This window comes from Loxodonta africana, chromosome 27 (assembly GCF_030014295.1).
Source record: "Loxodonta africana isolate mLoxAfr1 chromosome 27, mLoxAfr1.hap2, whole genome shotgun sequence".
Taxonomy (NCBI): domain Eukaryota; kingdom Metazoa; phylum Chordata; class Mammalia; order Proboscidea; family Elephantidae; genus Loxodonta; species Loxodonta africana.
The window spans coordinates 12,928,214-12,941,417 of record NC_087368.1 but is presented as its reverse complement, the minus strand read 5'-3'; the positions used below and the strand labels follow the sequence as shown (position 1 = coordinate 12,941,417).

Below are 13,204 nucleotides of genomic sequence, written 5' to 3'. Positions count from 1 at the left end.
AATGCATTCAAGACATAAATGTAGAAATGAAGCTACAGTAGAGTTAGAAGAAAGGATTGTAATTTTCTTTCGAGGCAGAGGAGTGGAGAAGGCTTTTCTAAATATAACTCAAAATACAGAAGCTGTGTAAGGCTATCCTGACACTTCAACTACATGGCAAAAAACACCATAATCAAAGTCAACAGGCAAACAATTAAAAAAATTGCCATTCATATCAGGCAAAGATGTTAAAATACATATAGGAAAAAATAGAGAGACAGAAAGCTCCTAATAATTTATGGAAAAAAGAAAGCCAATAATCCAATAGAAAAATGATCAAGGGATCTGAACAGAAAAGAATTACAAATGTCATTTAACCAGACGAAGACACTCAATTGTACTCATCATAAGGTAAGTGTACAATAGCACAGTATTTTATAATAGTGATGATGGTGGGCTTCCTTGTCTTGTTCCTGATTTTAAAAGGGGCACTTTAGTGATACTGGCTTACTTATCAGATTAGCAAATTTCTCCCAAATGGTCTACACACTGTTGAAAAACCTATGGAGAAACAGCACTCATGTGCAGAGCTGATGGGAGTAGGAATTGGAATAACCTCTTTGGAGGGTAATTTGATATTTCAAGTTGACCTGGAATTTCCACTTCTGTGATATTATCCCACAGATATTCTTGAGAAATTATTCAGCTGCACAAGGTTATTCATCATAACCTTTTTGTAAAAATAAAAGATTGGGAAGACCCAAATATCCATCAATAAGGGCTGGTCAAATAAATTAAAGTACATCTGTAAATTCTAGCACTATCCAGTTGTAAAATAAAGCAAAAAGGATGAGAAAATTCTTTATGTGCAGATATTTTGTTAAATGAACAAAAAGGTGCCCAACCTTGTAAACAGCATGCCACTTTTGTGTACCAAAGGAAACTATCAGAATGGCACACAACTACTCCTCACTTATCAAGTATTGTTATCTGATGTTTTGCATTTACAACGGTAAAAAATCTACTACCCATTTTGCACATTAATGACGTACGCCTGGTAGTAACTAACAACAAGGTACAGGTGAAGAGTAATGCTGGCTGTGACAGTTAAGGTTTTATGTCAACTTGGCTGGGACATGATTCTCAGTGGTTAGGCAGTTATACAGTTATGTAATTCAGCACTTATGTAATGAAATAGTCATCCTCCATTTTGTGATCTGATGTGGTCATCTTCCATTTTCCCATAATGCTGATTTTCACATCATGACCTGGTCTTTGGAACCTAACCATGTCAATAAGTGAGGAGTGGGTGTATTCATATTTGCTTGTATATGTATGAAGGAACCGGAAGATTACATAAGAAAATAATTCCAGTGGTTACCTGTTGGGTCACTAAAAGACTTTCCACTATATTTCTTTCTATATTTTCTGATTTTTGAACTGTGTATTACTGATTCAAAATATTACTTTTGATAGTGCAAAGATCTTTTGTACACCTTGAAAAGGAGGATTTTATAAATTGGAAACATAGAGATAAAAAGACTATCATTTATGTGCAAAGACAATTGTCCCAGCCCTGAGCCTTAGTAAGGCCGGTGAGTTTAGACATGTATCTATGTTGATCCAGCTGGTCATTTAACCTGGTGTCTCTCAGGGACATGGATGCAGAATTCTAAAAGGTCTGTGGCCACGCATGTCATGATGTCTGACCGTCGTGAAAGAGTCTAACCCATTCCTCTAACCCACCACAGACAGACATATTCATCCTATGCTTTTAAGAAGCTGGAGCTTCGCTCTTTGGCTTGGCTTTCACACTCCCCTGTGCACCAGCAAAATAACACTATCTTTTAACCTTATAAGGATGAAGCCTCTTCTGGAATTCCTCTGATTTCAAAGTCTCCTTCTTAAGTTCTTGAAAACGAGGGCAGTGCTGGAAAGGCAGGAGCAGCAACTAAGGACAAAACAAAAATAAAAATACCTTCATTAGTCAAAAGAACTTGGCTAAAGAAACTGCAGCCATGTTTTAAGCTTTGTTAAGTCCAAAGTCTAAACCGATATGAATAAAAGATTCAAATGTGATTTGAGATAAAGGGAAATTCTAAAATTGGAGAAAAGACATGAACGGTTTGCAAGTCTTAAAATTGAGTCCTTGGTGGTGCAAACGGTTAATGTGCTCAGCTGCTAACCAAAAGGTTGGTGGTTTGAGTCCACCCAGAGGCACTTTGGAAGAAAGGCCTGGAGATCTACTTCTGAAGAAATGAGTCATTGTAAACCGTCTGAAGCAGCTCTGCTCTGACACACGCACGGTCACCATGAGTTGGGAGTTGGTTCAATGGCAACTTTTTTTTCCCCTAAGTCTTAAAAAGTAGGATTTGTATGTTTTTTGTGGACTTCGCTAAATAGAACTGTGCTGTTGGTAAATGTTCACATTTCTTGGCTTTCTATGTGAAATGATAAGTTAGTCTTGCTCCCTTCCCCACCCCCTTTCATTCCTGGCACTGGCTGGCCATGCACACACACAGGTGTAACGAGAGCAGTAAATTAGAGGTCCCGAAAGAATATTAAGTCAGCTAACCCATCCCCTTGCAGACTTCTTTTAATAAGGGTGCTTACTAAATACAGGTAAGAATGTATTTAAAAACGTATTGTGAGAACTAAGTGACTATCCTAAAATGAGTTTAAATTTGACCATCTTTCCTAGTTTTAACTGTAACCTACAGGCTATCGATGCCAACTTCGTTTTGCTGCTTTTACTTTCCATCATGGCCAGTCCTGTGTTTCCAGCCCTTTGGTGAATATGACTACCTGACTTGGAGTTTACCCTAAAGGCATTCGAGGCAGAGTGACCTACTAGACTTTGTTTTAGGCTGTCCTGGGCAGAGTGGGAAGAGGGGTGTGAGGGGTGGAACCTGGGAGGCCACTTGGAAGGTGGTAGCACCGACAGTGCAGGGGTGGGGAGGGGCTTAAGTGACTGTCAAAGGTAAAATCAACAGTACCTAGGGGCGAGAAGGGTTGCACAACTCGAAGAATGTAATCAATGTCACTGAATTGTACCTGTAGAAACTGTTGAGTTGGTATATGTTTTGCTGTGTATATTCTTAACAAAAACAAAATACAATAAATTATTTAAAAATTGTAATTGTGATATGAAGGAACATTAGAAGATTCTATGAGAATGTTTATCATAGTATTCACTGAACGTATATGTATGCAGCATAAAAGATAATGCATAGCAGGGAAAAAAAAAAGAACAAAGGAGTGAGTGGAGAAATTAGCACTGGATTCTCATTAAGCAGAAAAAAAAGGGTTCCTGCATTCAAATGTGATGGTCTTCCATGGGGCCTGCAGGGTATTGATTTAGTCATTTGTCTGTTTTTGTTTTTAACATCACAGGAGCCATACAATAGCAGAACTTTCAATACTATGTGATTTTCAATCCCAAATTTTGAACGTACATTAAAAATTATGAATGCATCCAGGTAGATGTTCTGCAAAAAGAACACAACAACAGTGCTCAGTGACTAATTGGAACTGGGGAAGGAGAGGGTAGGAAGAGCCTAGAATTGTAAGTATTTTGGCCTAGATGACTGAATACACAGTGGTATCACCAACCAAGAGAGGGACGTAGGCTGCTCAGGCGGGTAAGGAGGCAGGCCCAGCACTCAGCCTTGAGCCTACACAGGAAGCCTGGCTCACCACCTCCTAGTTGGTTGTCCTTGGGCTAGATATTTTATTCACTCTGTGCCTCAGTTGCCTCACCTGCAAAATCAAAATAATAATAATACTACCTATCTTAGGGGAGGAGCCCTGGTGGCGGAGTGGTAAAGATCTTGGGGATGCGAGCCAAAAAAAGTCAGCCATTTGAAAACCCTATGGGGCAGTTCTACTCTGCCCTATAGGGTAGCTATGGGTTGGAATCAACTTGATAGGAAGGGGTTTGGTTTTGGTTTATCTTAGAGGATGTTTGTGTTGATAGCATAGGATGTGAGGGTAGAGGTTTTAGTATGGGCCTGGCACATAGTAAATGCCCGATAAACATGAGCTATTGTTACTACAGTCCCTGGGTAGTGTAATGTGCTCTGCTCGTAACAGAAAGCTTGCATGGCTTTCAAGTTCTTCCATAAAAAAAAGACAAAACCAAACCCATTGCGGTGGGGTTGATTCCAACTCATAGCTACCCTATAGGACAGAGTAGAACTGCCCCATAGGGTTTCCAAGGAGCATCTGGTGGATTCGAACTGCTGACCGCTTGGTTAACAGCCGTTGCACTTAACCACTACGCCACCAGTTCTTCCATAGAAAATCATATTGTTAATGGAAAAAGCACAGGACTGTTCACTAAAAGGCCTTGGTTTTAATGAATTACACAGCCTTCCTGGATTTTCGTTTTCTCACCCCCAAAATAAGACAGCCAGACTGCATATAAATAGCATCAACACCTAAAGATCTGTCCAAAAGTTTATAATGTCTTTTCCATTTTTTAACCGGCTTGATTTTTCACAAATTCTTGTGATGAAGTTAGGTGGGTACCACTGTTCTGATTCTACAGAAGAGGAAACTGAGGTGCAGAGAGGTTGCTCAAGGTCAGGCATCTGAAGTGGTAGTTGGCTATCAGACCTAGGTTTTCTAACTTCAAATCTAGCCCTCTTTCTAACATTACACTGCCTTTTAGTTCCAAGTTTTCCTTCAGGTGTGAAAACTTGGATGTGCTAATTTGCCCCAACATAATTATCCAATTTAGTCTCATTATTTCTCAATATGAACTCTGGACACAGTAGGACTACGCACCCTGCATATTCATTGCATGGTTGTGTTTTTGTATTGCCTTCTTCTCCTTTCCTATTTGCCTCCTTCTCCTCCTCCAAGGTCTGGTTCAAGTTCCCTCTTTCTTCACGAAGACTTCAATGACTTCCCTGCCATAGCTCCAGGTACGTTTCATTCTCTGAATTCCTCCAGAACTTCCAGTTTGTGCTTGAAATCCTTGTCTACCATCTTGTGTTGTGTTCTTCAGGTTTCACACAAGCTAATCTCCTTTCATTAAATGGAATATAAATTAGGGAAGACACCTGGCCTCATAGTTCTTTTACTTTCTCCACAGCGGTTAACACAACTCTGGCAGTACCCTTGGGCTGATTGATTTTGTTAGATTTCTTGATTGAGGTTTTTTGTTTTTTCCTTCCCCACCTTAGAGAGTAGGTGGCTGGGAGCCAGAAGTAGAAAATCTTGTTTGTGAATCTCTCTCTTATCCCTCTCCTTCTTTTTCTTTCCCTCTTCTAATAGCACCTATATTCTTTACTATGTAACTTAATTACTACCTTTCAGGACTAAGAGTTAAACTTACATCGGCTAAATTTGGTGTTACTGTTCTCTAACTGTCCTCCAGTCTTTATCTCTGCAGAAAAGGCTGTGGCAAAACTGATGGTTTTCCTTATTTTTTCCTTTGGGAAAAAAATATTCACAACCTCCTAAGAACACTAATAATTATAATACTTCACTCCTGATTCTGTGAAAGCAAGAGGCACAAATAAATTCTCCTGTGTGGGAAACACCAGAAGAGTTGATTGGAATATATTTACCTATAATGAAATTGACAAGATAAGATTGTTTCTGAAAAGTATTTGGGGTATACGTCTAAGTCCCCAGATGCAGCCATTAAGTCAAATTTCTAGGAGTACTGGGAGGGCAAAGAGGGCAGTAACCTACCCTAGAGGTCACTGAGCGAGAAAGTCCAAGTCCAGTAGCCACGCTCTCACCCAGAGAGAGATGAGAGGGTCACATTTATGATGTAACTACAAACGAATTAAGAAAGATTCCTTGTCCCTAACTATTTCCTTCATATAGAATTAAGTTCCACACTTGGGAGATTAATTAAACTATTTATTACTATTTTAAAAATACAATTTTCTCTCGAAAGGCTAAAGAGTTCTTACTCACTCCCACTCAGAGTAAATAAATTTGAGAATTTCTCTCAAACAGCCTCATTTAGTCACATTGGTTTATGGTAAACCAAAAACCAAACCCCTTGCCATCGAATCGATTCTGACTCATAGTAATTCAATAGGACAGAGTAGAACTGCCCCATAGGGTTTCCAAGGAGCAGCTGATGGATTCAAACTGCCGACCTTTTGATTGGCAGCCGAGTTCTTAACCACTGTGCCACCAGGGGCTCTCAAACTTGGCTGCCCACTGGTATCATCTGGGGGAGATTACTTTTAAAGTACCGTTGCCTGGGTCCTACCCCCAGAGATTCTGATTTGTCATGGGTTGTACTCTGGGCATTGAGAGTTTAAAAAATCTCAGATGGTTCTAATATGCAAAGTTTAAGACCAAAACCCAAACTAAACCCACTGCTGTTAAGTTGATTCCGACTCATAGCGATCCTACAGGACAGAGTAGAACTACCCCATAGAGTTTTCAAGGCTATAATCTTTTCAGAAGCAAACTGCCATATCTTTCTCCTATGGAGCAGCTGGTGGGTTCAAACCATTGACCTTTCAGTTAGGACCCAAGCACTTAACCACTGTGTCACCACAGCTCCTCAAAGTTTGAGAAGGATTAGTTTATTGGAAAGAAAATTGCTCTGAAGTCAGATAGGGCTGGTTGTAATCCCAGTAGTGATGTTGACCAGCTGTGTGACTTTGGGCCAGTTTTGTTATTTAACCTCTCTGGACCCTTATCGAAGCCATGGTGGTACAGTGGTTAAGAGTTTGGCTGCTAACCAGAAGGTCGGCTGTTCAAGTCTACCAGCCACTCCTTGGAAACCCTGTGGGGCAGTTCTTCTCTGTCCTGTAGGGTCGCTATGAGTCATAATTGACTCGATGGTAACAGGCTTTTGTTTGGGCACTCTGCTGCTAACCAAAAAGTTGATGGTTTGAACCCACCATCTCTCCATGAGAGAAAGATGTGGTAGTCTGCTGCCATAAAGATTACAGCCCTGGAAACTCTATGGGGCAGTTCTACTCTGTCCTAAAGCTTCACTATGGGTCAGAATCGACTTGATGGCAGAGAGTTTGATTTTTGGTTGAGCTGGCTGTAAAAAGAGAACAATAATATTGTCCATCCAAGGTTGTTATGAAAGGTAAATATGACACGTATAAAAAGTGTTGGGCAGTGATTTAGGAAATAATATTGGAGTCATTATTCCCTGTCCTTGAGCATAGAGAATGTGACCCAGCTGGAGCGGGACTCAAAGGACTCACAAGGCAACATTAACTGGGCCCTGAGGTATAAAAACAATAGCTAGGATAATCTTGGAAAATATCTTTTAGGGAACCTTTCATGTAAGCCAGTCAACCGGAACACAAAAGATTTTGCAGATTTTGCACTCTTATCTTTTTCTATTAGCATTTAGCGAATAGAAAATTTGTTGGGTCAGTGAAGACCCTCCTGACTGTGGTTACTGAAACCTGTACCAGTGATTGTTAAGAAAGACAATTTAAAATGTAGGATCACAGTTTCTAACCAATTTGTGAAAAGGTGAAGCTCTCAATGATTCTGCCCATTTATAATGTTTATACTGATGGTTCTGTAACATTCCTTGGACTGGGGCAGACATGGCTGCGGCAGCGTGCTTGTCTGTTTTCCCAATTTTGCTTATTCTGTAATATTTCCTTGAACATGGGCAGACATGGCTCTGGCAGCACGCTTGTCCGTTTCCCACTTTTGCCATTTTGAACACATTCTGAATAAAACTTTCTTTTTGCTTTACTAAACTTTGTGATTTTTTTACCCTACAACGGCAGCAATTATGTACTCAAATCTTCCTTTCTTCTTTACCTAGGAATGGGGATTTTCACTGGGGGGAGATGTGGTAGGTGGGAAGACAGATTTGAGTATATTATGCAGGGAGAAAAAGATTGTGTGGGGCACGCATAGCCTGCGAAGCGGAAGGCAGAACACTGGGAGACTCGTGTGTGTGTGTGTCTGTGTGTGTGTCTGTCTGCGTTTGTGTCTGTCTGTGTGTCTGTGTGTCTGTCTGTGTCTGTGTGTCTGTCTGTCTGTGCGTCTGTGTGTCTGTCTGTCTGTGTCTGTGTGTAAAAATGGAGACTCTTGGTTTTCCCAGTATACTGACTCGATCTTCAGAAGTAGCCACCGTGTGCACTGGGATGGGCTGCCAGAGTAGGTTAGGATTCCAGACGCTGATGCCCTCTGGGGGAAACAGGGCTGCAAGGTTTGACATGGCACTCATCAAAGTTCGGTCAATGTCTGTGCTTCGAATATAAACCTAGAACGGAAAAATCAAAGCAAAAGCTTACTGAGAGGGACTGGGGTTTTTTTTTTTAATGGAGCTGATGGGGTATTTGAAAAACAGCAGGGCAACCACACCAAAATATTGATAGTCATTGTGGTAGCATCTTTGATCACAATATCTGTTACAAAAGATGCAATTTGTTACAAAAGAGGGCAATAGTTGAATTGACAAGCAGCTAATTAAGTGTCGGCTACTTGCCAAACTGAGGTATTTAGCACAGATTTTCATAAAATTTTGTACTTATATTCATAAATTTTTAGAAACAATAATTGTATAAAAAGGAGACTATTTATAAACAAGACTTCTGCTTTGTATAAGTTGTTTGGAAAACAGGCAAGGGACTTTTCACATAGGCAGCATTATGTTAAATTCTTTCAAGGGTTGAGGTTCCAGTTCTTAGCTCTCCAACTTGCCTGTTCACGTTTATAAGACCCATTCAAGAATTTTTCATATCTTTTCCTCATATATTCTCCAAGTTCGTAATGTTGCTTCATTCCCACCTATGGGGGCGGGGGGAAACAAAAGTTAGTGAAAGTAGGCTCTATGAATTAAATTGTCATAGACATTTGTCTCATCTCTCCTCACTGTACATGAAGAATGAACAACCTGTGCTCTAATAGCCCCATAATAACAACATCTGCTGACATGAAAACAAGAAAAGAGCTCTGAAGTTTAGTTAGGTCTCCCTGAAAAAAGTCACTCACCTTCATTAGCACTTAACAGCACCTTGCACATACCGAAAAAAACCAAACCCAGTGCCATCGAGTCGATTCCGACTCATAGCAACCCTAGAGGACAGAGCAGAACTGCCCCATAGAGTTTCCAATGAGCGCCTGCTGGATTCGAACTGCCGACCTTTTGGTTAGCAGCCGTAGCACTTAACGACTACACCACCAGGGTTTCCACCTTGCGTACAGTAGGTGCTTAATAAGTAGGTGGCGACTGATCTAAGTAAATGGTGTGGTAGTGAGATCTGTGTTAGTAAAGCATTCTTTTGTACAAGAATTCAACCATCTGATAAGAGTTGACTAAATGAATCTTAAAATCCTCTGGGTACAGTCATTTTATTATCCTCAGAGTTTAAGCTTGGCTCATAAAAAATTAGAGTCTGATACTCAAAGTGTGGTCTGTGGACAAGCAGTAGTGGCTTTACCTGAGAGCCTGTTAGAAATCAAATCCTTGGGGCCCAGCCTTGGCCTACTGAACCAGAATCTTTGGGGGGTGGAGCTGAGGAATCTTTTTCTAACAAGCTCTCTGAGTGGTTCTGATGCGCAGTAATCACTAAGAAGCGATGCATTAGCTCAGTGGTCCTCAAACCCTTACTATGCATCAGCAGCAAAATTATCTGGGGGTGCTTGTTGAAATGAAACTAGTCAGCTCTCCCCTAGAGATTCCAGCTCATTAGATCCTGGGCGGGGCCCTGGAATCTGCATTTTAACAAGTGCCCCAAGAAATTCAGATGCAGGTCATAGAGCACCACGCTTCGGGAAACATTACATTCAAGTTTGTCTTTAATCCAGAGCCTCGCCAGAGCTCCAGGAGTCAGAGGACATGGTCACTGTGGCTGCCACTCAGTGGCACTCACTCATTTGGCTTGTCACGCCTGGCCACCACTGTCACCACTGCCCATCTAGGATGGAGATGTGGGCAGTAAAGGAATAAGGTGCGTTTTGAGGTTTGTGGGCTTTCTGCATGAACTGAGTAGCTGAAGAAGCAGGTACTTTGGGTCTAATTGCTGTTCTAACTTACAGCTCAGTTTTGAGGAAATAGTTCTTTTTTGCATAAAAACCAAAAAATCTCATTGTCATTGAGTCAATTCTGACTCATAGTGACCCTACAGGACAGAGTAGAACAGTCCCATAGGATTTCCTAGGCTGTAAATCTTTACAGGAGCAAACTGCTACAGCTTTCTCCTGTGGAGCAGCCGGTAGGTTTGAACTGCTGACTTTTTGGTTAGCAGCCGAGTGCTTAAGCACTGCACCCCAGGGCTCCTTCTTCCGTATCAAGCAGCGGTTTTCAAACTTTAATGTGCACAGAATCACCTGGAGGGTTCACATAAACACAGATTGCTGGGCTCCAACCCTAGAGTTTCTGATTCAGTAGGTCTGGGTTGGGGCCCAAGAATGTACATTTCTGACAAGTTCCCAGGTGATGATGCGGCTGGTCCGGGGACCACTCTTGGAGAATCACTGACCTAGATAGACAACATCTTGTCGATATGTGGGTTGGAAGTACCTGGCCCAGGGCAGTAATTTTAGCTCTAGACCCTTGTTACATTAAGAGTGGTCCATGTATCAGCAGCATCAGCATTACCAGGGAGTTTGTTAGAAATGCAGAATCTCAGGTCCGGCGTGAAATGTGCTGAATCAGAACCTGTATTTTAGTAAGATCCCCAAGTGATTCATTTGGATGTGGGAGTTTGAGGGACACTGCTTTAGAGAAACTTGGTGGCTAGTCAAGGACTCCCAGGAGGAGAATCCAAACCCAACAGTCCAGAAGAATCTTTTTGTCTTATTGGAAAAGCATAGCAAGGGAACAGGAGTCTCTAAGAGACATAGATACTAAGAAGCAAATCTGAATTTTTGTAACCCTTCTCTCATTCAAAATGCCGGAAGCTAGATAGGCTATAGTGGAAAGAGCTGTGACCTAGAAGACAGAAGATGCTGACCTCAAATAACCTCTCTGAGCTCTACGAAAGAGAGGTTTTTTGAGATTATTTCCTTCTCTAGGAAACATCGGGTCGAGTTCGGGCAGTAATTCTCAGCCTTGGTTACACATTAGAATCAACTGATAAATTGAGGAGCTTTTAAAAATTCCAAAGCCCAGAAACACACTAGGCCAATTAAGTAAGACTCTCCAAGGCAGACACTGGTATTTTTTCTTAAAGCACTCCAAGTAATTCCAACGTCTAGCCGAGATTAAAACACTAGTTTTGGAAACATCAGCTCTAAGCATTCTATGACATTATCTTAATGTGTTGAAACGGTGCTTTGGACAGGACAGAAGCAACGCGCTTGACCTGGTGGCTCCAAATAGAAGAGCTGTCCAATCTTATAAGTGAAGGCGGGTAGAGAAGAAAATACTGGAACAGTGGTGGCAGACGCCTTGTTTACCCAGCTCACTTCCTCCTTGTGTGTGCTCTGTAGGTGGGAATCCCTGTGTTTACGTGATCACTCATCAGAAGGGCTAATTCCAGTTTATCTAGCTGACAAGAAATGAAATTCTGATACTGGCACTTCCAGAGGAACCATGTTTTCCCAGCCCTGTTGATTCACCTTATTGTTTATAAAACTATTTTTTACTTGCACCGGTGAAGCTGGCTTGTGAGTATCTCTTGGCTGTCTTCAGCATCTCTAAACTCATATATTCCTCTTTTGTCCTTGCACATCATTTATGCTTTAATAAAGCCAACTGAGTAAAAAAATAGCGAAACAAACAACTCTGTGCACATTTCCCCCACAAACTTAAAAACTTTTAGCTGAAAATTCAACCAACCTTCGTGAGTTGGCCAAATCCTTGTGGCCATTCGGATTCTTTAATGGGGTCGTTAGGAAAGGTTTCAATGGGACTTCGGTCTCCATGTCGAAACAACTGAAAATAGATGTGAGACGGTAATGCGTCAAATTTCTTCTGCACATTATAATAGAGTTTCTTCTAAACTATTGTTTCTCAGCCTTGGGTGCCCATTGGAATGACTTGGGGACTTTAAAAACACCAAGGACTGGGCCCCATCCCAAGAGATTTTGGTTTAATTAGTCTGGGGTGCAACCAGGGTATCAGGATTTTTAAGCCTCACCAGGTAAATCTAAGGTTAAGAACCACTGTTCTAAGGTCACTAGCACTTTCCCTGTGTTTTAGGTAGTAGAAGAATCAAGATGATTAACCCATTAGATATGCATGGATATACTCGGAGATCAGATACGTCAGATAGAGCAAGGAGAAACACAAAGCTTAGCAAGATCACTTTATTACTGCAAACTCTGATGAGAAGTATATCTCCCTTAATTAGGGCTACAGCAGTAATGGCTTTAATTTTTTTTTTTTTACATGTAATAAAACAGTGGCTTTTAACTGCAAGTATTTTGTCTTAAAGAAAACCCACTGTCATTGAGTTGATTTGGACTCATAGCGACCCTGTAGGACAGAAGAGAACTGCCTCATAGCACTTCAAGGCTGTAAATCTTTACAGAAGCAGACTGCCACATCCTTCTTCCTCAGAGCGGCTGGTGGGTTCGAACCACCAAACTTTTGGTTAGCAACTGAGTGCTTTAGCCACTGTGCCACCAGGGCTCCTTGTCTTAAAGAAAAAAAAAAACATGGCTGTTGAGTTGATTTGGACTCATAGCAAGCCTATAGGACAGAGTAGAACTGCCCCATAGGGTTTCCAAGGAGTAGCTGGGGGATTTGAACTGCTGGCCTATTCGCTAGCAGCCAAACTCTTAACCGCTACGCCACCAAGGTTTTATCTTGAAGAAAGGCACCTAAGATTTGGTAACCATTTTGAGCCAATGATCTGTTAGTTTTTAGGGGAATAGAGGTAAAGGAATTGTGGGTGGGGAGACTAGAAAAGCTAATTCTCAATACTTTAAGAAGACGCTCTTTGGGGAGAGTAGCATGAACTTTTGAAACCTTGGTACTTGGATTCTAACATGCCGAGCTGAATGCCAAGCCAAACACAGCTATTTTATCAGCAAAAGATAAGGAAAGAAAAACACTCAAGTGCAAGACGAAGTCTACAGCAGATGTTTTAATGTGGAGGAGGGCTACACAACCTTGCATCATCTGAGATTTCCCACCCCTGTCACGTACGCTTCCTAGATAAGATGCTCATTTGGACAATAAAGCCAAGAGGCTGCTCTTCTGAAATCCTGTAAAACAATTCAGTAGACACTGAATAAGGAACGGTCTCCAACTTTAGTCATGCTTGAGGTGAGATTCTAGGGAAGTGGGGCCGGTTTTTAAGTCCTGAGCTGC

General features: G+C 41.3%; 1 protein-coding gene across 1 annotated transcript in view; it reads right to left on the bottom strand.

The window, feature by feature from the left end:
* ACP3 (acid phosphatase 3) overlaps positions 1–13,204 on the bottom strand; it is a 72,328-nt gene that overhangs the window by 44,532 nt on the left and 14,592 nt on the right. Inside the window, exons 2-5 of the mRNA XM_003420907.4 lie at positions 11,726–11,821; positions 8,644–8,730; positions 8,051–8,203; positions 1,832–1,930 (exon numbers count right to left, since the gene is read on the bottom strand). Of these exons, the coding sequence (XP_003420955.3) occupies positions 1,832–1,930; positions 8,051–8,203; positions 8,644–8,730; positions 11,726–11,821 (435 nt within the window). The remainder of the gene's footprint in view (positions 1–1,831; positions 1,931–8,050; positions 8,204–8,643; positions 8,731–11,725; positions 11,822–13,204) is intronic.